At 40.1% G+C, this 26,203-nt stretch overlaps 1 protein-coding gene and 2 long non-coding RNA genes across 3 annotated transcripts; 2 read left to right on the top strand and 1 right to left on the bottom strand.

Annotated features, from left to right (window-relative positions):
• Positions 1-897: 897 nt before the first annotated feature.
• Positions 898-1,481, bottom strand: LOC110679328. Its single transcript, XR_002502396.1, has 2 exons — positions 1,193-1,481; positions 898-1,131 (listed from the first exon to the last, which is right to left on the bottom strand). It is a non-coding gene; the product is annotated as an uncharacterized LOC110679328 (long non-coding RNA).
• Positions 1,482-8,783: 7,302 nt separating this feature from the next.
• Positions 8,784-9,541, top strand: LOC110678994. The gene is made up of 3 exons (XR_002502117.1): positions 8,784-8,912; positions 8,977-9,211; positions 9,268-9,541. It is a non-coding gene; the product is annotated as an uncharacterized LOC110678994 (long non-coding RNA).
• A 1,827-nt stretch (positions 9,542-11,368) lies between these two features.
• Positions 11,369-13,194, top strand: LOC110678731 (methionine synthase reductase-like). Its single transcript, XM_021851996.1, has 4 exons — positions 11,369-11,600; positions 11,664-11,804; positions 11,871-12,110; positions 12,280-13,194. Exons 1-4 carry the CDS (start codon positions 11,505-11,507, stop codon positions 13,156-13,158), a joined length of 1,356 nt encoding a protein of 451 aa, XP_021707688.1. The 5' UTR covers positions 11,369-11,504; the 3' UTR covers positions 13,159-13,194.
• The last annotated feature ends 13,009 nt before the right edge of the window (positions 13,195-26,203 follow it).

Below are 26,203 nucleotides of genomic sequence, written 5' to 3' on the forward strand. Positions count from 1 at the left end.
GGGTTAAATTAAATACACAACGCCACTTGATTTGTGCAGACTAAATTTGCATTTATTTCGAATATTTTATGCATTAAATTTTATTATGGTACCATTTCGACAGTAAAAATTACTATATCATGATTAAAAACTTGCAGCAAGCCAGAATCGAACCGAGGTTCTTGCGATTGTCAAGCGCGAACGCTTACCGCTCGGCTATCGATGCCGTTGAATAGACCATTTCCGTCAGATCTAACCCCCTGTTTTTGTATTTTTCTTCGAAAGACATTCATTTTTAATGATTATTAACACTTTCAAATTTTGTTTATATACACTCCTGATTTTCTTATAAATTTTTAAAAACAGTAATATTCACCACATTTTAAGATAAAAATCGTCGTGCGGCACAGTTGTTTCAACCCTTTGAGCATACAAAGTGGAGATTTTTCCACAACGTTGAATAACACCCCTGCATTGAATGTTTGTAGACATGATGAAATGTCAAAACACACGATTCCCGCACAAGCAACAAAACTGACTCGCTCGTCCATTTAAACAATGAGTAGCAATTATTTTCGTTTATTGTTCATGAAATTGCTATTTATTGCCTCAAACCGTCACCAGAATGACAAGGACTAGGGACAACCCGAAAAATGGCCATCATCGTATCACGCTAAGAAAATAAAATACTAGTTGGCTTAAATACTATTCTAAAACCATATTCGGTCTATTCACCCCTTGGAATGCATATTTCTAGAATATGCTTTCAGAGTATAAAAATCCTTTAATAATCGCAATGCTTATCACGCTCCTATTTCTATACCGCCATTATCCTTTTGTTTACATCAAAACTGAACTATATATATATATAAGAAAAAGACTCGAAAATTCGATACGAATAGAATAAAACAAACTATATCCCATTTATTTATTTAATCAATATGTTCATAATTAAATTAACAAGTTATTCACTGTAGATAATACAAATTATAAATGTGCATTCTCATACTTGGACACTTCTCATCTTCCCGGCGTGTTTCCGGGCTCCTTTGTTCCGGTGTATGGTTCATTTCGTTTGGTGTCCATTTTAAGATCCCTCACGTATGCTCTGTCTCATGGGTGTTTTGCCGGATGCTGGGTGAAAAAAATATCCTGAAAACGATTGAAAACTTTCTCTCACAATTCAAGCAGCTAAACATACAATCTAACTTACCATGCATCTGCCTTTTCATCGCCTTCAATCTCATCCTCCTCCGGGAGAATCCTGACTCTTTAGTTTGGTCAATAAATTTCCCTTCCGGACGGTGGAAAATGTGTCCAGAGTTTCTCACCCGATTTTGGTTACAATGTCAGGACTCTATTGGTTTATTCACGACTATTTTAATATATTTCCTACTGTCGGATCAAGAAGGAAAACTTAATATTTGTGAACACACGTGAAAATTGTTCTTCCGGCCATCTTGCTATACCGAAACTGCAACAAAAAAACAAAACAAAGTCCCAAGTATAGCAACAGGCTACAGAAATGCATGAGACAAAATAATTTCCGTAAATGCATAGTCTAGTATAAAATTAATATTGGAAATGCATAATTAATATAATTTGTAAATATTAAACACCTTAAATGAAATTCAAATAATAAATTGCAATCTAATTAGTATTTTGTATTTTATCCGTGTACCTGTATTTCAGAACGAAATCCTACAATAAACATCGCCTTCATCTCGTTGCCGGAAGCTGCTGTTGTGCTCCGAAATGGATTACGAGAAGTGTCGAAGGATCCTGCTCTCTTCCGGTTTTGCGACCGGCGGAAAATAGCGTTCGCAAAAGTAAAATAAATTTACTGTGCGGTAGCATAGTGTTGTTTGTAATCGGTAAACGATACCAGGATGAATCCGAATCAAATCGTATCCCAGTCGAGGAGCTCTTGCAAGCAAGCTCGAATCGGGAACAGCTTAAAAAACGATGTACTGGCACGAAGCGAAATTTTCGTCGCAATTTTTTCACTGGCCACAAAACCAGGAGAGCATCACCCTTCTTAAGAACCATTATACCGGAAAGCCAAAGCAGCTTCATGCGAAGAAAATGGAGGATCTTGGTCGTCAAGGATTTCGTCGTGATGGTTCTCTTTCATCATCAAATTATTTAGTAGAGCTTTGATGATGGCAGATGCTTTCCGGGGATTCCAGCCACCCGGGAAGTGGCATAATATGAGGAGATAGATGTTGCACGACATAACCTCGAAACTTCAGATAAATATAATGTCAACAATACCTGCAGTGACTGTCATACTCTGTATAAAAAATGCAAACAATTCCGGCGGTGAATGTCAAAGAGCAGGATAGTTAGTTGACCATGATGAAAGAGCAACAGAGACAGCGTTTTTTTTTTTGGTACGTCACCATCAGAGCTGCCAGATGATTTGATAGAAAATCTGTATCTTCCAGGTTAGAAAATCTGTGTACCATACAAAAAAATATGTGTCCATACAAAAATTGCTGAAAGAAAATCTGTGTTCCATACAAATTGAATCTGTCAGAATAAAAAAAAATCTGTGTAATACAGATAAATCTGTATATGTGGCAGCCCTGGTCACCATGCACGAATCCGGAGAACAACAAAGTGGAGATCGCGGAGGAACAGCTGATCGAAATTCATAACTGTGGAGAATGCATCGGTGTACCCCTTCACTACTGCACGAATACCCATTCCCACCATTCTGTCAACCGTGCACTCTTTCGTGTACGACAGCTAGGAGAAGAGAAAAACCGTTTTTTTTTCAGTTCAAACCTAACACTCGCCGCGTGCATACAAACTTTGTATTTCTTTGCTTAAGAGGAAAATAACCATCATCGTTTTACAAATTTTCAAAACCAGTTTTTTTGCTCAAATTTGAAGACATGTTAATGAAAATCTATCATTGCATTACACTTGTTATCTATAATGCAATGATAGATTTTCATGAGGATTTATTTAAATTTGAACGAAAAAACTGGTTTTTCATTTTTGATGATTGCTGATCATTGAATGATGGATTCTTGAGCCTTAATAAAACCATCGTTAAAGTTATTTCCGTGTGTGTTCTCGTTATTCCGCTGGTTCTCCCGAATCCCCGGTGAATTCCCCGATCCGCTGTGTTGCCTGTTTCTGCTAACAGGTGATGGGCCCAGCGCAAGGCCCCCGTGGGATTTGTGAAAGTGAAGAAAAGTTTTGGCCGGCCGAGCTGAGCCGCCATTGCTGGTGTTCCGCTTTGGAAGCGAAGAGTGGAAAAGAACTACGCGAAGGCCCCATCGTGCGGGTGTGTTAGTGAGTTTGCCGGCCGAGTGAGAAAAAGTGCACGAGTGCAAAAATGACCGACGCGAAATTTTCGATCCCGAAACTTAACGGGACGAATTGGGCAACGTGGAAGTTGCGAGTGGAAAACTTGTTGGCCCGTGACGATTTATGGGATGTTGTGGTCGAGGAAGTTCCCGACGAGTTTGACCGTGACGATGACTGGGAAATCGCGAATCGCAAGGCGAAGGCGACGTTGGTGCTACTGTTGGAAGACAGTCAGCTCGCCATAGTGAGAAAGTGTGTGAACGCTCACGATGTGTTCGGTGCGTTAAAGGCGTACCACGAGAAGAGTACCCGTTCGGTGCGCGTGTCCTTGCTCAAAAAGTTATGTGCGATCAATCTTTCGGAGCGCGGTGACTTAGAACAACATCTGTTCGAAGTTGACGATTTGTTTGACCGTCTCGACGCCGCGGGCACAACTCTGGACGCAGATACGAAAATCTGTTTGTTGTTGAGGAGTCTCCCACCCTCCTTTGACGGGCTAGTCACAGCTCTTGATTCGCGGTCACAAGATGACATTACGCTCGAAGTGGTTAAGTCCAAATTGATGGACGAATTCCTGCGCCGGCTGGAACGCGACGGTCATCCGGTGAAGAAAGAAAAGGCAATGAAAACTGCCGTAACGAAGACGGGTGAAACGCGTGTGTGCTTTTATTGCAAGAAGCCAGGGCACTTGCAACGCAACTGCCGCAAACTTCTTGAGGCGAAGAAAGAAGAAAACAACACCTCGTCGTCCGGCACGAAGCCGAAGAAAAGTGACAGTGTAAAAGCGAAAGCCGTACACAGTGATACGAGAGGAATTGCTTTCGTTGTGAATGGTGAAAATGCTCGATCCTGGATTATTGACAGTGGTGCCAGTGCGCACATGACGTGCGATAAATCGTTTTTCATCACATTCGAAGAATCTTGCGGAGGGTACATTACCCTCGCTGACGGTAAGAAAACGCAGATTCTCGGTGAGGGTGCCGGTGTGCTCCATGGCATAGACGGTGACGATGAAGTGATCAGGATCGACATAAGTGGTGTAAAGTACGTCCCGGGACTGTCGACGAACCTAATTTCCGTTGAGAAACTAGCTCAGAAGAAGCTTGATGTGAGTTTTAATAGTGATGGTTGCCGTATCATCGATCCGAAGGGGAACGTCGTTGCAACAGGAGTTCGTTGCGGCGGCCTGTATCATTTGCGGCAGGCAGAGTCTTCGCTGCAAGCTGCAGGTGGGCAACATCACGAGAACTGCCAACACTTGTGGCACCGTCGCCTCGGCCACCGCGATTGGGCGGCTGCGGAACGCATCAACAAAGAGGAGTTAGCAACGGGAATGAAGGTAGGTGATTGCGGTCTTAGACTTGTATGTGAGTGCTGCCTTGACGGCAAAGCGGCTAGAGCTCCGTTTCCGAGCATTGTCGAAAGGAAGTCGACCAGGATTCTCGATATCATCCACACTGATCTCTGTGGGCCCATGAAAACCACCACGCCGAGTGGGAATAGATTCGTCATGCACCTCATTGACGATTACAGTCGTTTCACAGTAACTTACCTGTTGAAACACAAGTCGGAGGCGGCCCAAAATATTATCGACTTTGTGAAGTGGACCGAGAATCTTTTTGGTCGGAAGCCCTCTGTAATCCGATCTGACGGTGGAGGGGAGTTTGATAATAAGCTTTTGCGGGATTTCTATCGTGCTAACGGAATAAAGCCACAGTTCACGACGCCCTATACTCCCCAATCCAACGGTGTAGCGGAGAGGAAAAACAGGTCCATCACTGAAATGGCAACCTGTATGCTTTTGGACTCTGGACTTGATAAGCGCTTCTGGGGCGAAGCTGTTTTGACCGCTACGTACATACAAAACCGTATACCGTCTAGATCAGTACCTAAAACTCCATTTGAGATGTGGTGGGGACGAAAGCCGGACCTTGGCCACCTGAGGGTGTTCGGCAGTCCAGCGTACGTTCATGTCCCCGACGTGAAACGCAGCAAGATGGATCCGAAAGCAAAGCGGCTCATTTTCGTTGGTTACTCAATGGAGCATAAAGGTTATAGGTTTGTGGACACTGAGACTGACTGCATCACCATCAGCAGGGACGCCCGTTTCATAGAGCAAGAGAACGGAACGTCGTCCGTTGAGATTCCAACTTCGGAGAACGGGACCAGTAAGAAGCAAGCGAATGGTGAGATCAATCCGAATCCGTTCAAGGAGGAGACCGACACCGAGGAGATTAGCGAAGAAGAAGAAGAGTTTAGCACCCCACGTGCTGAATCAAGTGGAGTCTCGGGTCCGGTCCGTAGATCGGCACGGGAGAACCGAACAATTCCGAAACATCTAGAGGACTATCTGTTGGAGTACGCCGTAGGAATAGCGGCATGCGCGGTTGAAGAACCGGATAATCATCTGGAAGCTCTCGAAAGTGCGGAGTGGCGCACTGCGATGAAGGACGAGATGGACTCGCATCAGCGGAACGGTACATGGGAGCTAGTACCTCTGCCGCCAGGACGGAAACCCGTCGGTTCCAAATGGATTTTTAAAGTCAAGCGGAACCAGGAAGAACAAGTAGTGAAGTTTAAGGCAAGGGTCGTAGCACAGGGATACAGTCAGAAGGATGGCATAGACTTTGACCAAGTTTTTGCACCAGTCACCCGGCAAGCTACACTTCGTCTGTTCCTCACTATCGCCACCAAGCAGAAGCTCATCGTTCAACACCTGGATATTAGGACTGCATACCTCAACGGTGTGCTCGAGGAGGAGGTTTATATGCGGCAGCCTCCCGGTTTTACAGTCAAGGGTAAGGAGGAGTACGTCTGCCGGCTTAGGAGGAGCATTTATGGGCTCCGTCAGTCAGCCCGCTGCTGGCATAAGAAACTGAATGAAGTTCTCACCAAGTATGGATTCAAGTCATCGGCGGCCGACCAGTGCCTGTATACGAAGAATACGGATGGAGTGAAAGTGTTTTTGATAGTCCACGTTGATGACATTCTAGTGGCGTCAGCAGAAGAAGCGAATGTGAAGAGGGAATTCGAAAACCTAGGTCGAGAGTTCGAGTTGACATGTCTGGGCGAAATCCGTCATTTTTTGGGAGTGGAAGTCTTACGTGAAGATGGCGTGTTCAAGATCAGGCTGAAGCAGTTTATCGATAAGCTGATTATCAAGCACGGAATGGAGAATGCGAAAACTACGAGATCACCAATGGACATCGGTTTTTTGAAAGACGGCGCAAACAGTGAACCGTTTGAGGACGTTACCCTGTATCGAAGCTTAGTCGGAGGAATGCTGTACTTGTCAGTGATTGCGCGACCGGATATTGCAGCCAGTACAGCGATATTGGGAAGGAAGTTTTCGGAGCCAAGTCAAGCCGATTGGACCGCTGCAAAGCGATTACTACGGTACCTGAAGGCAACTCGTAACTATTATCTTCGATTGGGCGGTGCTGCAGAAGATCCACTGGTTGGATACAGTGATGCCGATTGGGCAGGTGATCCCGTCAGCCGGCGATCAACATCGGGATTCGTGTTCTTGTTCGCTGGTGGTACAGTTTCGTGGGCTAGTCGCCGCCAAACTTGCGTGACGCTCTCTTCCATGGAAGCAGAGTATGTCGCGCTAGCCGAAGCGTGCCAAGAGACCATCTGGTTGAGGCAGCTTCTTCGCGACTTCGGAGAGCCTCAGTTACAGCCAACTACGATGAAAGAAGACAACCAGGGCTGTATTGCCTTCATTAAAACGGAGAGTTCAAGCAAGCGATCCAAGCACATTAACACCAAGGAACGTTTTGTGCAAGAACTGTGTGAGAAGAACGAAATTGTGCTCGAGTATTGTCCTACGGAGATAATGATAGCTGATGTAATGACAAAACCGTTGGGACCACAGAAACATGGAGATTTCGTCGTGAAACTGGGACTGGAGGATCCGCAGTGAAGCAGGTAACCGCTGAGGAGGAGTGTGGAGAATGCATCGGTGTACCCCTTCACTACTGCACGAATACCCATTCCCACCATTCTGGCAACCGTGCACTCTTTCGTGTACGACAGCTAGGAGAAGAGAAAAACCGTTTTTTTTTCAGTTCAAACCTAACACTCGCCGCGTGCATACAAACTTTGTATTTCTTTGCTTAATAAAACCATCGTTAAAGTTATTTCCGTGTGTGTTCTCGTTATTCCGCTGGTTCTCCCGAATCCCCGGTGAATTCCCCGATCCGCTGTGTTGCCTGTTTCTGCTAACAATAACAACGTGGAGATAAATTCATAGGAGAAAAAGAGGTTCTCAAAAACATCGGAGAGATATAAATTGTACGGGACCGTGGGGTGAACTACGGTGCCGCCAGTTTTTCATTGTTGCCAGTTTGTCATTTTCTCTTTTTGTATCAATTGTCTCTTTTTGTATATTTTTATAGTTTTCCTGGAAATTTTGAAAGTAAACAAAAGCATATTGCAGTATAGAAATAAAAGGGTAATATGCATTATGATTGATAAACACCTTTTATACTATGGCTAGCTTAATCCAAAAATATGCATCCGGTGGGGTGAATAGATCGAATATTGTTTTAGTATGACTTCTAAACTTTTTAGTATTTATTTTTTTAACCGTATACGCTGATCATAAGTATTGTGCAAATGGATAGGACTAGAAACGGTCAATGAATGATTCCGCTACCAAAATTACATGAGCTGTACGCTGCTGAGAAGCAGAGCCGATTTCATAACATCGGTAACGTCTGCCGTACAAATCAAACGGATCTGTCACTTTTCCGTAACTGTGTCGCTCAATTATTCGGCAAGTAAAAGTGACACTTCGCTCATAATGGACCAGCTGTCTTTGTTATCCTTAACTATAACATTATAACATTATAATGTAAATCTAAAATACGAGACTTGATTCAAACAAAGCGTATCACGACCATGGGTTTTCGAATACACAAAAGTATCGTAGAATGGTATTTAAGCCATCCAGTATAATATTTTCTTAGCGTGTAGCATGCAATCAGTTATTTTATTTCGACGCTTGTTAGATTTTAGATCATAAACATTAAACAACCCGCATAGAAATATACAGTTCGGTATTTATTCCAAACAATAAATTTCCTCTATCTGTTAATGTCAATGTACCACAAACTGTCATTTTTATGTAGTACTATATAAGATTTTTAGTTTGAAACAATATAAGACGGCTTAAGCAATGTTTACTAAAATGTTACTGTTTAGTATACTGTGCATACATTGTTGAACAATATGAGAGTTAAAAATCAAAACCGTTAAGAATAATAAATTACCTATTTGGGAAATAGTGGCCACAACTCACCAGATTCAAAACACTGCACTCTAATACATTTATACTCAGGCAAAATCAATCTAACTGAGAACTCATAATGCATTTTTACTTCGATTCGATTAGAATTTTCATATTAAGTAAAACAACATAAAAACTAAAATTAAAAAAAAAAAATAATAAAATAAAAATAAGTTTTTAATCTTCAAAATTATTTAAAAAAATTTAATCTGAAAACATTTTGCAACATCTGCATAAAATTTTCTCCAGTGTCTGGGTAGATGTTTTTTTAGAGTGCATTTTCAGTAACTGTCCGGGCGATTAAAAACATCAATTTGCGGTAAGTTTTTTCGTTAATATTTATGGATTTCAATTGAAATATGCTGAGATTATTGTGCTGTTAGTGTTAATTTTGCAGATGCAGATATAGACGTTACATAGTGGCGCGTTTTTTTCCAGAAATAAATTCCACCAGGACATCCAGTTTCGGAACGGTCGATAGCGGATGCCGCCGGTTGCTGGATTCGTAAGATTGTTGGATTAACGTTTGGTGCTTTCAGATGCATCTGAACAACTATAGGCCATTGGATTAAAGAGGCGGTGATGGGCGAGTGGACGATCGTATACCCGAAATGTATGGTAAGCGCTAAATATTGTATAGTAATATCTAAGTGATTGAGCTTTAAAACTTCTAGGTTTATATACAAGACCCAAATGAACGGAACTAGAGATGATTGCCGAACTAGAGATCATTGCCGAAGAAGGAATCGTAGTCGCATATCAGTTTAGCACAAGATTTTTTTTTCTAGAAGGATCTCGAATAAAACCGCTTACAAAAGAGTGTATTTTGTCCATTGTTTTTCTTTTGCTTCCAACATGTATATGAGATAAAAAGGAATAATCAATCATAAAAAACAATAAATCAATTATACCGCATACGTTCTCCATTTCCATACAATTTTTATAGTTGAACAATTCCTCTACTGTTTGCCTTACCGTGAAATGGATAGTATGTCTACTATTTGACAAACCATGAACGAAAAATTTTGTTCGAGAAAATCAGCGTTTTAAAATGGTTACATAACTGAACCGCCTATTCCCCACATTGTTATTTGTTCAATTACCATTTCCCGAACTGTCAGAACCGTTTGTGATAGTGTTGGTTTATTGTTGCTTTGGATGTTATAGGGAACTGTTAAGATATTGTCGTATGTTGTTGTGGATAGTTTTGGAAACAGTGGCTGTATGGTTTCAGTTTATCCGGGAAAACATCAATTCTCGAAAATTTATTCAAATAGTCTCAAGTCAGAAAAGTGAACAAACTTTCTTTATCGATCCTACGTGTATCGCAGACGAAATTCCACAAGTCCCGCTCTCTCCCAACTAGATTTTTCACTTTTAGAACGTTTAATTTCGGAATTACAAAACGACGAAAGTAAGATTTTCAACTTTCGCAACCCAACCACTACTTTCGCCGCTCCGTTGTATGGAGAGACAAAGTGACTTAACAACGAATCAAAACAAAACACTACTTGAGCCGATTTTACACTGGTAGAAAAACGACGAAAGTAACTGAATGAAACGGCTTATCATTTTGTTATAATTATTTTTGTGGGTAATAATTGAAACTACCTAGTTTTTGAACGCGAGCTGATTGTATGCAAAATTTAAGCGATGTACACAGCGAAAAAATGTTAAAAGGGTGATTTATTTTAAAACAGTTTTAGAAGACATGTTGTGATTCTTCTGAATTAATTTTCTCAAAACCGTACACGCAAAAAAATTGTGCGGTAAAAACTACCATTGTAGGGGGTTAACTTAAGCGCTCGCACCGGCAATTTTCAGCAGACCAGAATTGCGTTTGATTTTACCATGTCTGTAGTGGAAATCAGATTGTTGTAAATTATTTCTGTCAAATGTACCAGTAATGTGGTGGGATGTACCGTAAACATAGTAAATTGGTCTGAAATTCCATGGTAGTTTCAACAATGGGCGTAGTCAGCTAAAATAGTTATTTTTACCACAGATTTTTTTCCCGTGTATGGAAGTCACTTACGTCGATTTGAAAAAGTAATCGAGAATTGGGTCCTAAAATGTTTAATGAAATCTTGTTTTTATTTAATGACACGAAAGAGCATGTTACTGCAACTATTTTAGCAATTTTTCCCGCTCAAATAACGGCTACATCATATTTAAACTTTAATTTAAAAATTTGGTCCATAAATGAACCTTGACACTTCTGATCATGTTTGACGTTTGCTTAATCGACAAAAACACCACAGGGCTTTTAGTTTTAACACCGGGGTTGTTCCTATCTGACATTTTGGAAGGGACACGGAAAGCAAAATACACCCAAAATTTAAGTTTAAGCCAAAGAATGTGACAAAATCTAAAAAAATGTTTTTTGGACCTAAACAAAAGAAAAACATTTAAAAATTGAGTAAACATGTGTTTTTAGCCTAAACTTAAGCGTTTGACATTGAAATCGGGACAGGCCTTTAGGACCCTATTAATGATTACACTCTCGATTCAATTAACCCGAAAATGGGTAAACACATCAAGATGTTGACTATGCTAGAAGTCGTCTCTTATCATGGGCCTGAACTATTCACACGAGACAATTTACTTTAAACATGAGACGTTAATTTAACATCACCTCCACACTAGCGATTTTGCGGTGATTGAAAGGAATTTGGATCAAGCGTGTGGATTATTCTCAAAGAACAACGCGTTTCCGTGCTGGTCCAATGTGCGATGTTTAATTTGACAAGCCGCTCCGAGACGCTGCGATGATTATGAAGGCATCATTTCAACAAAACAAGCAAACAAACAAAACTTGTTCAGTTTTTGTTGGCGGTCCGCGGATTGCTTGGGAAAAATCTTGAAAAGTTAAGTTCAAAGTACTATTAAAACAAATCCACACAACTGTAAAATGGATTTTATAGAACAATTTAAAAATACAACACTTAGTTTGCCGAAGTTACCCTTACACTACATCGAAACTATTCGTTCGGAAAATGGTCAAGTGGTGAGTAAAGAAATACATTCCCATTTTCGAATTTTGTGTTATTTTCCAAAGTTCAATTTGTAGATTCCAGATCATTTGCAATGCAATTCAAAGCAGCCTTTCGGAACAGGACCCGTATTCAAAACGGGAATTATCAGCTACAAGGTGCTTGCCGAAGGAGAAGGAGTGAAAACCGTTTACGAAGTTTCGATCAAGGAGCCCCCCGTGAGTGGAATTCTATTGAATTCCAACTAGGTATCAAATTTCTTTAATTTCGCGAAACTTTTTCAGAACATGCCGGATTACTTTCCGGGAGATGTGATTGGCATTCTTACACAAAATCTTGCCTCCGACGTTAACTTCGTGCTGGACCGAATGCACCTGACCGAAATAGCCGAATGCGTGTTCGAGGTCAAACTGGCCAAACCGGTGAAGAAGAAAAATCCGGAGCTTCCACCGTACGTTCCTAAGTTCATTACGCCTCGGCGACTGCTGACGGAATGTTTGGACTTCAGAATCATTCCACGAAAAGTAAGTAGAGAGCCGGTTCCTATTCTTCAGTCTTTTGATTCACTTTGGCAGTGGGTTTTTTTTTTTTTTTTTTTTTTTTTGAAAGCTAAAGAAGTCATATTTGACCACATAATGCGTCGTGCCTTTTACAGTAAACCGGTGCTAATTTGCTTTTCACTTTTCTTTCTAGTTGACCCTGCAAGTGCTAGCTAACTATACTTCTGATCCATGTGAGAAAAGGCTTCTGGAAATCCTTGCATCCAAGGAGGGAGCATCGTTCTACAATGAATTCGTTCTAAAGAATGAAATGAATTTTATGCATTTGCTCAAAATTCTATCCTCCTGCCGTCCATCACTGGCCATGCTGATCGAACATTTTCCACGCTTGCAAGCTAGGCCGTACTCGATAGCGAATTATGACCGTGGAAACCAAATTCGCATCGTCTTTGCTATGTTGAACGATGGCAGGACTGGCATCACAACTACCATGCTGGAAAATAAGCTCCTCTACGCAGCTCGGTACGACAAGTACATTTATATGTACCTCAGGCAGGTGAAGCCCGTTTTCCAGTATCGCGAGGATGATTTAGAGAAGAACATCATAATGATTGGACCCGGTACGGGAATATCGCCATACATGGGATTCCTCGAGTTTCGAAAACGGGCCAAACAGTTCAACAAAAAGTCCAAGATGGGTACAGCCCTGTTACTGACCAGCTGTCGGCATCGTGATCGTAACTACTTGATGCAGGATGAGATTCAGCAGTACATTCAGCTGGGAGTGCTCGATAAAGTGTACGATGCATTTTCCAGAGATGCCGACAGTAGGTACAAATTTGTGCAGGACATCATCGAGGACAAGAAGGATGAGTTCATCAAGCTTCTGCTGGAGGACAACACCAAGCTCTACTTGTGCGGCGAGGGAAGAACCATGCTGCCAAGAATTCAGGACACCGTTTCGACGTGTTTGAGTAAGGTCAAAGGAATATCGAAGGTAGAATCTGATGCACTATTAGGTGAGTATAGAAAAACCGGCAAATATTTGTACTATTCAATGATACGCTACTAAATTCGTTGTGTACGCAATAAAAAGCGATAATAAGAAGCCGCATTGGACTTATGTGTGTGAGAAAGCCATCACGTCATAGTTCAAAGCCAACTGAACAAACTAGACGCATAATTTAAAAAAGAAATATCGATTCGATTCTACTTTTTTTTCTAATGGCAGCACTATGCCTGAACCAGATGCTTTCTCGCTAAACATTATCTTAAAGGGTCATGCATAAATTACGTCACGCTCCAAGGGGGAAGGGAGTCGAACCAAGCGTGACAAACCTTACAAACATTTCGGAGGACTCATACAAAAGTTGAAATTTAGCTTGACATAATTTGTGTACCATCCCTTATCTTTATTATGGAGATCTTTACTGCTCATACTCGCAATACAGTCCCATTAGGAAAATCATCATGTCAAGAAAAACCCAACTGAACATTATTGCAAAAGTTTTCGCATCGCCGCTGCTGGCAGCAAAAAAAGTAAGAGGTTGTTTCCGAGATACGACCGCCAAATAACGTTAGCATCTTTTATTTCCTGGTTTGAGACCATCACGACCGTCACGAACTTATGAAAGATTTGTACTGCTAGAAATTTAATCAATTTTAACATGTTGCATGTCAATTTTGACGTATTATGGACAGGCTTGATAATACTCCTCAACATCATCAGAGTTCGGTGAAATACTCTAGTGCAGCGTGCTACCTTTGCCTCTTTGTGAGGGAGCAAAAAACTGCTAAGCAGAGAGGCAACGACTGTCCAGACTCAGTTCCAGCTCACCCGCCTTTCTGGGAAACCCAGAGAGATGATGCTTTGGACAAATCATTCACTATGCTGGAATTTTCTATGGCTCTTCTTTCATTAGATATCTCCCCTCTTGAACGCGATATGATTAAGTTCAATCTTCTTAAAAATCTCCCTGATATCGCAAAAAGACGGTTGCTTGACCTGTTCAACTTATTCATGGAGTACAACATTGTTCCTCCCGAATGGAGACAGGTCAAAGTAATAGCTATTCAAAAGCCTGGGAAACCAGCGTCCGATCACAACTCATACCGCCCGATCGCTATGTTATCATATTTAAGGAAATTGCTGGAAAAAATGATTCGATCACAACTCGATCACTGGGTCGAATCAAACAATATGCTTTCAAGAACTCAATTTGGCTTTCGCAAGGGTGAAGGAACAAACGATTGTCTAGCGTTGCTTTCATCAGACATTCAACTAGCCTTTGCTGACAAGGAGCAATTGGCTTCAGTCTTTCTGGATATTAAGGGCGCTTTTGATTCAGTTTCCATTGAGTTATTGTCAGAAAGCCTGCACAATTGTGGACTACCTGGGATATTGAATAATTTCTTGTACAATTTGTTGTCAGAAGAACACATGAGCTGCACTCTCGGTCAACTGACAAATTCCAGAATTAGCTATATGGGTCTTCCCCTAGGCTCATGTCTAATTTCCTTGCTTTATAATTTTTATGTTCAAGATATTGACAACTGTTTGGAGTTTGGAAGAACCATGCACGCTGAGACAATTTGCAGATGATGCTGTGGTCTCTATGAAGGGCCCACGAGCGGAAATCTTGCAAAGACCATTGCACAATTCCCTTGATAATCTATCCACTTAGGCTAGAAATTTAGAGATCGAGTTTGCGCCGCAAAAAACTCAACTGGTTGTATTTTCTAGGAAGCGGAATCCAGCCCAACTAAAGCTTAAGCTTTTGGGAACAGACATCGACCAGTATTTGACTCCAAAATACCTTGGGGTCTGGTTTGATTCAAAATGCAGTTGGCGAACCCATATTAGGTATTTAACGGAAAAATGCCAACAAAGGATCAATTTTCTACGAACAATTACCGGAACATTGTGGGGTGCTCACCCGGAAGACCTCATAAAACTCTATAAAACCATTCTCTCTGTTCTAGAGTATGTCTCTTTATGTTTTCTCTCAGCAGCAAACTGCCACCTGATTAAATTGGAACGAATTCGTTGTTTGCGTATCGCCTTAGGATGTATGCACTCGACACATAATGCGAGCCTGGAGGTACTGGCAGGGGTTTTACCGCTACAGGACCGATTCTGGAAGCTCTCGCTAAGAATACTTATTAAATGTGGAGTGAGCAACACACTCGTCATCGAAAACTTCGAAGAATTGCTCAAACTGAATACTCAGTCAAAATTCATAAGTGTTTATCTCTACTACACTGCCCATATTCGCATAACAGTCCCATGTTCTATGGTGTTAAGCATGCATCTTATTTTCTTACAAAAATAAGAGAGCATATGTGTGCACTGGTTGAAAAATCATATGAGATTACCTTTGTATGGGTCCCCTCACATTGCTTGATTTATGACAATGAAAAGCCAGACTCTCTCGCAAAGGTGGGCGCTGAGGAAGGTGAGATATATGATAGAAGAATTTCACACGATGAATTGTTTCATTTAGTACGTCAAAGTTCTCTTACGGTTGGCAAAGCGATTGGCTAAATGGCCAACTGGGACGGTGATTACATTCCATAGTTCCTAGAGTTTCCTTGCAAGCCTGGTGGAAAGGTTTGGACGTAAGTTGAGATTTCATTCGCGTGATGTCAAGACTTATGTTCAACCATTACTTGCTAGACGCACATTTATTTTATTTATTTGCTTTTACATCAATTAGCTTGATAAAACCTCGCCAACAACATTTCGCCAATTCACTCGGTTCATGGCCGCTTCTCTCCATCCTCGACTGCGACCCGCGCTCTGAAGGTCCTGGTTCACCTGGTCAATCCACCTAACTCGCTGCGCCCCACGCCTTCTTGTTCCGACCAAAGACAAATGTTTTATGGCTCATAAGGTAATCTAGAATGCCGTGAAAAGTGTACTGCGATCTGTCAAACTTGGCGCCACACGCCGTTCTCCTGCACGTCCCCGAAGATCGTCCTTAGCACTCGGCGTTCGAAAACCCCAAGAGCGTGGAAGTCCTCCTCGAGCATAGTCCACGCCTCATGCCCGTAAAGGACTACCGGTCTTATGAGCGTTTTTTACATTGCGCATTTGATGCGGGGGTGAATCTTTCGTTACCGCAATTTCTTCCGGAGACCGTAGTAGGCACGACTTCCACTGATGATGCGCCTTCGTATTTCCCGCTAACAATATGGATCAATGCACGAGATCACTATTTGACGTTTGAGCAGTGCCATATTCATTAGTTGCCATGGTCACATAAATAACACAGCTCCGCTCAAACGTCAGATAATGAACTCGTGCATTGGTCCATTGTCAGCCGACAGCAAGGATCCGAGGTAGATGAACTCGTCCACCATCTCGAAGGTATCCCCGTCTATCGTGACACTGCTTCCAAGACGGGCCCTGTCGCGCTCAGTTCCGCCTACCAGCATGTACTTTGTTTTCGACGCATTCACCATTAGTCCGACTCTTGTTGCTTCGCGTTTAAGGCGGGTGAACAAATCTAACACCGTTTCAAATTTTCTCCCAATAATATCCATGTCGTCCGCTCTCCGCATGACACCTTCAAGTGCAATATTGATCAACAGGCACGAAAGTCCGTCGCCCTGTCGTATCCCCGCCGAGACTCGAACGAACTAGAGTGTTCGCCGGAGATCTTCACGCAGTTTTGCACACCGTCCATCGTTGCTCTAATCAATCTTGTGAGCTTCCCGGGAAAGCTGTTCTCGTCCATGATCTTCCATAGCTCTACACGGTCAATACTGTCGTATGCCGCCTTGAAATCGATGAGCAAATGGTGCGTAGGGACCTGGTACTCACGGCATTTCTGGAGGATTTGCCGCACGGAAAAGATCTGGTCCGTTGTCGAGCGGCCGTCGATGAAACCTGCTTGATAATTTCCCACGAACTCGTTTGCTACAGGTGATAGACGACGGAAGAGAATCTGAGATAGCACTTTGTAGGCGGCGTTTAGGATAGTGATTGCACGATAATTTTCACACTCCAGTTTGTCGCCCTATTTGTAGATAGTATAAGCGCCTTGCTTCCACTCCTCCGGTAGTTGTTCCGTTTCCCAGATTCTGACTATCAGGCGATGCAGACAAGCGGCCAACCTGTCCGGGCCCATCTTGATGAGTTCGGCTCCGATACCATCCTTGCCAGCGGCCTTGTTGTTCATGAGCTGTTGAATGGCATTCCTAACTTTCCCCATCGTGGGAGCTGGTTGGTTTCCACTGTCCGATGTGCTGACGTAGTCATCGCCTTTGCTGACCTGACCTTCTGTACCTGTGTTCTCTGCGCCATTTAGGTGTTCATCGTAGTGTTGCCTCCACCTTTCGATCACCTCGCGTCCGTCCGTCACGATGCTCCCATCCTTATCCCGGCACGTTTCAACTCGCGGCATGAAGCCTTTGCGGGATGTGTTGAGCTTCTGATAGAACTTCCGCGTTTCTTGAGAACGGTACAGAAACTCCATTTCTCGGCATTCCACCTCTTCCAGGCGGCGCTTTTTGTCCCGGAATAGGCGGGTTACTCCCAAGTAACCATGGAGCATTATATAATTGCATATATAATGCAGCTGCATTGACATAAGCCTATCATTAAAGTAATTTAAAAGTGGAAAAGGGCACTTTTACAGTTAAATTAATGCAAAAAGGACGATAAAGCAATGAAGCAACTGAGTGATTCCAAGCAACAGCACCAAAATTTGTTTTTTTTTTTTTTTTTTTTTTTCTATCTTTATTAACGAGATTTTTAGCCCTGGGCTAGTTCATCTCGGACCAAAATTTGGTAAATTTTTTAATTCATTTTTTTCTATTGAGCTGAAACTTTGCACAGTTTTCCAGTTCCATCTAAATCGTCATTTTCCGATATCAAATCTTCAAGTTGAGTCACGACTAACTTTTCAAAAGGGTGTATGTGAAAATGGTTCAAAAATATTCAAAAAGCTGCACAGCAAAAACGGTTCGTTCGATTGTTAGACAACTAAAGAAACAAAGTTAGACAACTAAATAAAGATTCCAAAAAAAAATACACACAGTAAAAAAAAAATTTTTTTTGCATTAAAAAACATAATTTTTGACACAAAAACTGAAATATCTCAAAACCCTATCGGAATACCAACGTAATTTTTTGAGGGAAAACGGTCCATTATATTAGCTATCTACCATAAAAATTTGGTGATGGTAAACCAATAAACAAAAAAGTTATGACATTTCAAACATGTCACAATTTTCACATTTAGTAGAAAAAATTTTTTTTTTCGGTGTAAATTATTACGGGAACCGCAGTTTGTTGCTGATTTTATTGTTAAGGGCCTTGTGTGAATTAAAAAAGTCATTTTCATGTATTCATTAGTATTATGTATATTATATGTATAAATATTATGTATATGTATAAATATTATATGTATATGTATAAATTAAAATGAATTAACAGATTACACGAAAATAAATATTTTTTTTACCAGGATATTTATTTTTAGAGTATGATCGATGAGTTTCTAAATGTTATATATAAACTTTAAAAGTTTTGGATTTGGGTATGTGTTATGAGATCATGAAAGCATTTTATTAATACTTATTTATTTATTTATTGTTATTCAATTTTTTTACAATATCGAACACTTTTGCATCATTATCAGTACAGTTCGAGTATAGTTTTGCTTTAATTTCATTTTCTGACAATGGAATGAAACAGTGAAATTTTTGGGTTCCTTGGATCGTTTTCGCGTTATTATATTGCTCGCTGAGCTCTGATGCCGTTAATTCGTACTCTTCAGTAGTACAGTGGGATTCCGTTTTTGGCATGCTCCGTTTTTGGCATGCTCCGATTTTGGCACCCCCCGATTTTGGCAACAAAATGGATCCGTTTTTGGCAACATTTTTCAATACCATTAAAATTTGTAAATTTTTGTAAATATTATCGTGTCTGTTGCTTTAGTCACTTGAATAGCATGTCAACTCCACACCGATTACATTCCAAATCTCCATTTTCGTCGATGTTTCCCCAAATCTCACCAACTACTAAGGACTCGCGTACACGCTTATATACTTCAGAATGGTCATTGGTCATACATAGGCAACGTTTCATGAAACCAATAATCTCCACCAGTATCTCAACTTAAGATCATTTTTTTTTTCATAGGCATTCATATTGAGTGACCAGCCCACTTGAGTCTGCCAGTACACAGTTCGAACGAAACGTGTAAATTTCTGAGACATAAAATGCATATAATCGGAGCGTGGTATAAAATGGACCTTTAAATGGTATGTCATGTAAACTTCAATTATATTTCATGTAATCCGGCAGGATTCTATGTGGTTACGTGACATATAACACAAATTTACATGATTCAAGGCTTAAATTTACATGACGTCGTGTTTACATCGCATAAATAAAGTTTACATGACGTGTAATCTTCATTATTTTTAACTGTGTAGGTGATACAATAAAAACCACGTATGGTAGTGTAAAAAACACTGTTCTTCAGATTTGGAACAGCTTGCTCGAACAAAGCACCAGCACCGACATAAGAGCAACGAAAAATCTATGACTCACACAGAGTTACAATCATAAATTTTGTCTCGCTGTCTTTATTATTATGGATCTATATACATTGCGTGTGTAAAAACACACCGCAATAATAGATACAAATATGTACAGTAAAATGTCGTGTATCATAACTTTTTTTAAATTTCATTAAATAACATGACAAATGCGACTACAGTCCAAACTACAATTTATTTTCAATAATACCATTGGAGCGTGCGATACGACTGAGAGTGTTTTTACTTTTTGTCTGTGGTGTGTATATTGATCTTTCTGCGTCAACTGTTTAAAGCTACGTTCTCTCTTTTCTATATACTCTATAAGGCGTTAGATTTGTTAAGAGACGATCCAGAATTCTGTACAAGATTGTTAATCAAGGATACGGGTCTCAACATCATCAAAATGTTCCTTACGAGCTGAGTCTATGAGTTTCCTAACTGTACCCTGGAGAATCCTTAAGGGATTCTTCGTTCTTGTGGGACTTTTCAGTAATTTTAACGAATTCATAAGGATATCTGCAGACTCCAAGAGGACACTGAGAGCTTCTTGAGGGATCGTTAGAGTGTATAACTGGTTATGGAGGATTATGTCCAAAATCTGGTGATTCCTAATAAACTCTAGGGCGTCTTGTAAATTTTAAGCGGGATAATGTGAATTTCTAGTAATATTTTTAATATTTTCGGCGAAAGCTTGAGGATTTTGAAAAGGTTCCCAGAGGAATTTGAGGTGTGCTAGTGGTAGCCTAATAATAATAAACTTTTATTTTTTTTCATCGGAGACTTGAGAATTTACGGCAACATCGCAGCGGAATTCCAAGATGTTAACTCATAGCAAAATCCTTAGCAAGATCCTGAGAACTCTATGCGAGATCCTACAGATGCTTGGCAAGATACTTCAGAGCTCAAGCGTTTTTTGTGTAGATTTCTTATGAGAACCTGAAGATTCCTATAAGGTTCTTGAGGTTTCATAACAGGATCCTGTAAATTTCAGTTGATTTCATAAGGCAGGTGTAAAACATATATCAAGCTGAATTAAAAATTATTTCAAGTAAAAAATAAATTCTACACAATTACAAGACATTTATGCATCTTCTCATGTTTATGTTTGCCCTTTTGATACAGTCAACCATTCATTATAAAATGCTTTACTTTATCAGAAACATAAATTGAAGGAGCAATTCTAAACTTACCGAATTTTTCAGATTTTATGCTAAAGTCCAAAAGTTAAACTGATTATAAATGTTAATTTAATTAGAAAAAAAAGGTCATGCTGTTTTGCTATACCCAGCGCTTTTGATTCGCAAATACGTCTTTGAAAGAAAACATTTTTGTTTTCGTTTTCTCTCATAGTTTTAAGAAAATGTCCAGTTCTTTAATAAAGGTCACTTATGCGATTATTGGTTTTACAAGGCCATCTTATACAGAAATTATGCATAAAGCTTCTAAAAAACAATTGAAGACGTTTAGGCGTAAAAACGCGACCAGAAAATCGTTTGCCAGATTTAATATTACGGAGCTATAGATTGATAGCATAGAATAACCCTTCGGGAAAATGCTTCGAAGTGAACCTTTTCGAAGTCTCAACGCCTTATGATTCCATAAAAATGATGTATTAACATTGTAATGTGATGCTTCCAAACTTATTAGTTGAAAAATAAAATTTGAAATATGGGTTCCGATTTTGGCACGGTTCCGTTTTTGGCAACTGAAAATTTCAACTTTGTTGCCAAAAACGGAACCCACTGTAGTAAAACAAAATGATAATTTTGTTAAATCTTCTTCTTTTCTGTGATTCACCCAATCAAATAGTTCTTTTGCAGTTTTAATTGGATGCTCACGTTCTTTGGCTGAACTTGCTCTTGTGGCCATGCGCTTTATGGTTCCTCCAATAGCATCACAAGGACCTTTGCCATGTGACGTAGCAAAGAAATGCCATTCTGCATCAATTCCGTACTTTGATTTGAATTGACATAGGCTCGAAAAATTCTTACGGTTTTTGTACTGCGATGCTGCGTTGTGCACACAAAAACCTTATGTGTTCCTGAATTGGATAGAAGCTTGCATTGCCTTGGACGAAGGCTTGCAAATGAGGAAAAACCTACCTTAATATTTTCGTTAATTTCCTTGAAGCATGTATACGCTTCTTTCAAAGTAGTCATCATTAATCGTTTTTGGATTGCTTGACGCTTTCCATCTTTTTTTACAGATACATAATCTTTTTGGCCAGGCATAGCTCTACTTACTTCATCGTCTTCAAAATATTGAATTATTTTTTCTTTTGTCTCATCTGTTAATGAAGTACTCGACCTAGCATTTTTGGTTGCAAGACAGTTAATTTTGAATTTTTTTGCCTCTTTTGCTGTATTTCTATTGGTTTTGAACTCATCAATGGCGTCTTGAATAGATCACGAGCTTGGCAGCATCGACAAAATCAATAATTTTTCTTTCCTTGTCGTGGCTAGATTCGAGAACCTTTCCTTCATATTCATAATTACCTCATCGTAGTCTGTATTTTCCACATCCTCAGGTCCTAATTTGAAGAGGTTTCTTCGTACAGCTTCGTTGATTTCACGGTATTTTTCTCGGGATAATTGACGTAACCCATCTTCGTCCATTTAATCGGAGTCACTTTTATTCCAGCTATCCCTTCGTTGAAGCGTTCGATGTTGACCTTCTGGATGCACTCATCTTCTGATTGATTTGTTGAAACAGATGTCGCTGATGGTACCGTGGCAAGACTATCTGCACTTGGTACTTCTGGTAACTCCTCAGTTGTTGTCGGTGCATCTAGTAATTCCTCAGTTGTTGTTGTTTTCGAACTTCCTGCAACCTGATCCACCGATGATGTACAGATTGCCCGTTTGTCAACGTTTAAACGGCAGGACGTACAAATGCGTAAATTTGTATTCAATGTAGACATTGGAGCATAACCAGCCGCTTTCAGTTTATCTATGGTGCTTTCGGTGAGATTTCGTAGCTCTTTCGAACACTTTTTTTCTGCAAACGGCCTGCAACAGTTGAGAAAGCGACTACTCATGTTGCTCGTTAGATTTTAATAAACAAAATCACTTTTATGTTTTTACTGACTAGTTTGGTGTCGTTTGCTTGACTGAAGAAAAATTTTACAATTAAATCTTTTATAACCATAGTGGTAGTATATTTTTAGCTTTTTCGTGAGTATGTTCATGGTATGTACCTATCATGTTTTTGATGTTGTTGAAGTTACTCGCTTTCTCCCAAACATGATTAACAAAGTCTATTCTCTACCAAGGCGGGTCTATACCCAGGTGTAATCAGATTTTAACTTTGTGGAGAAAACCAGCGCCGAGAAAACCGACCTGCTTTACGTATACTAGATCACCTGGGTATAGACCCGCCTTGTTCTCTACGAGGGAAACTTTTTGCAGGTAAACTAGTCGTATACCTGTATAGAAAACTTTTTTTGTAGCTTTTGTCTTCAATATTAGATTTCTTATAGGTTTCTTTTATCAAAAGGTTTCAACACTATTGAGAGAATTTTTCTTCAGTTACGTACAATAAAAAATTTGACACTATCAAGACTTTAGATCACAACAGTGGATCAACTTTCTAATAGATGCTATAATAGTTATGAATAATTAAATAAAATATCATGAAAACAACTTATTAACCTCATGTGGTACCCTTAACAAAAAATTCAGCAACAAACTGCGGTCCTAAAAAAAATTAACAATGAAAAAAAAAAAATTTCACTAAGTGTCAAATTTGTGAAATATTTGAAATGTCATAACTTTTTTGTTTAAATTTTTATGGTAGATAGCTAATATAATGGACCGTTTTCCCTCAAAAAATTACGTTGGTATTCCGATAGGGTTTTGAGATATTTGAGTTTTGTGACAAAAATGATGTTTTTTAATGTAAAAAAAAATTTTTTTACTGTGTGTATTTTTTTTGGTATCTTTATTTAGTTGTTTAACTTTGTTTCTTTAGTTGTCTAACAATCGAACGAACCGTTTTTGCAGTGCAGCTTTTTGAATATTTTTGAACCATTTTCACATACACCCTTTTGAAAAGTTAGTCGTGACTCAACTTGAAGATTTGATATCGGAAAATGACGATTTAGATGGAACTGAAAAACTGTGCAAAGTTTCAGATATTTTTGAAATGGTCGATCAGAATCGACTTGCATGCCTCCGTGGAATCCCTCAACTTATAAAGTAATATTAATGCAGCAGTACAATTTATAAAGTGATGTTAGTGCATTGATACATTTGTAATGTAGGGTTAATGCTTTATTGCTTGACAGCTCTTGAAATTTGTTGAATAAAAGCAATGTTGCATCAATGGTGTTGATATGCAGTAGAATACGTGCAATGTTATAATGCTTGTGGTTACTTGGGCTGTTTCCGCTTCAGTCTGTATCGTTCCACGTATTGTCGCGTACCATGCTGCAGCATTGCAGCCCGCGCTGCATTCTTCTCCTCTAAAACCTCCTGGCAGCGTCGTTAATGGCTGCTTTGACTGTCCTCAAGTGCCGTCCATCGATCAAAACGTGGTCGATTCGCGATTCTGTCTGCTGAGGTGATCTCCAGGTGTACCGATACGGGAGGCTGTGCTGAAAATAGGTGCTACGAATGGCCATATTCTTGGAGGCGGCAAAATCTATCAGTCGTAAACCGTTCTCGATCGTCAGCCGGTGGGCGCGTCCAATCGTCGGTCTGAACTCCTCCTCCTGGCCAACCTGAGCGTTCAAATCTCCTATGATAATCTTGACGTGGTCTTGGCTTGGGTAGCGGTCGTACTCGTGTTCGAGCTGCGTGTTGAATGCGTCCTTGTCATCATCAGTGCTTCCGGAGTGAGGGCTATGCACGTTTATGATGCTGAAGTTGAAGAACCGGCCTTTGAGCCTCAACTTGCACATTCTTTTGTTGATCGGCCACCACCCGATCACGCGCCTTTGCGTATCACCCATCACTATAAAAGCTGTTCCCAGCTCACGTGTGTTGCCGCAGCTCTGGTAGATGGTATGATTACCTCTAAACGTTCGCACCATTGCTCCTGTCCAGCACACCTCCTGCAGCGCTACGATGTCGAAACCGCGGATCTTCAGTACATCGGAGAGTATGCGAGTGCTTCCGATGAAATCGAGAGATTTGCAGTTCCACGTAGAGGAAGTGGTGGTAAAATGAACACCGTGGCTTATACCGAGAATAAACAAATTTCAATAAATTTTTAACACGCACGGACGATTTAGAGCATAAAATGGAGTGTTTGAATTGATACGGAGGTTAATTGAAGTAAAAATGTTAACGAAAAATAAGAAATTAGAAAAGCACGTTTGAAAATTAGAACTGGCGTAACTTTTCGCTCGGAGGTCTTGAGGTTTTTCAGTGAGATGAATATCGTTATGATATGATGACAAATCTGATATCTTTCAATTTCCTTTTGAATGGGTTACAATCCTTAATGCATATATTTTCGGAAATGCCATTAAAATTTTCAAAAATGTTTGCTGTGCTCACGTTTTTTCCATGATGTTCATTTTACCAGCACATAGTGCAGGTAAAATGGACATTTGCATCATAGTTTGCTATCGATAAAAATATTTGAAAATTTAGCTAGGGTAAATGATGGCTTCGGCACCCTGAGGGTATTTTCGGCAGCACTAACTTATCGTCCTTGTTTAAATTTATCTACGGAACAAGAGTTAACTTCAATGTACTCAACATATTCCTTGAACTATAATCTTCCATGTAAATCACATCTTTCACAAAAATATTATATAACATGAGTTTTATCATTAAATGGAATAAATGCTTACGAAATTATCGTCATTCGTGAGCTGCCGAATAAAACAACACAAGAACAGCTTAGAAAAACTCACCACTTTAAAAGGTCCAATTCTCCGCTCCAATGCCAATTTTTTCACAAAAGCTAAATCGTGGAACACCGCAATCGGATTTTTTTTTTAATGTTACCATTCATTCTCTCGGTAATAACTTGATGATAGAGCGTTCAAGAGCAGCAACCTTTACAGACCACAACCATATCGAGCCACTCAGCGTGTCAGCGAATAGTTCAATTCACGGTGAAATTATTTACCTTTCGAATTTAAAGATATTTAAAAACGAATGTGCAAGTACCGTCGTTGGGAGTGAGATTTGGCCAAAAATGCGTAAGTCCTCATTTATTTTTGAACAAATTTCGCAATTTGACATGATGTGTTCGGCTAAATATGAGAATACATTGCAAATTCTGAACAAATAATTGAAATTTGATTATTTTCCTTTAAATTGGAGACGTGGGGCTGACATTGGGCCAAACAAACTACACTCAGGAAACTGAACTATCGATAAACATAGGAAACCCTTATGAAAATTCGCCACAAAAAAATAGGATTGAAATTCATAAATTTACGTTATAAAACCAAATTTGGAAACAAAAATATATTTCACGGCAACCTGGACAGACTTCAAATTTATCCCTCTCATTTACCATTATCACGTCTATCTTTTGATACTATCAATATGCGTAGTGATAGGGATACCACAGAGAAACAGACGTAACACTTAGAACAAATTGCG

The sequence above is a fragment of the Aedes aegypti genome, chromosome 3 (assembly GCF_002204515.2).
Source record: "Aedes aegypti strain LVP_AGWG chromosome 3, AaegL5.0 Primary Assembly, whole genome shotgun sequence".
Lineage (NCBI taxonomy): Eukaryota > Metazoa > Arthropoda > Insecta > Diptera > Culicidae > Aedes > Aedes aegypti.

Excerpts from the sequence above, each read along its gene's own strand:
- LOC110678731 (XM_021851996.1), top strand. The coding sequence starts at position 11,505 with ATGGATTTTATAGAACAATTTAAAAATACAACACTTAGTTTGCCGAAG. Across the intron at positions 11,601-11,663 it reads GTTCGGAAAATGGTCAAGTG|ATTCCAGATCATTTGCAATG; the intron begins GTGAGTAAAGAA and ends TTCAATTTGTAG. Across the intron at positions 12,111-12,279 it reads TCAGAATCATTCCACGAAAA|TTGACCCTGCAAGTGCTAGC; the intron begins GTAAGTAGAGAG and ends TTTTCTTTCTAG.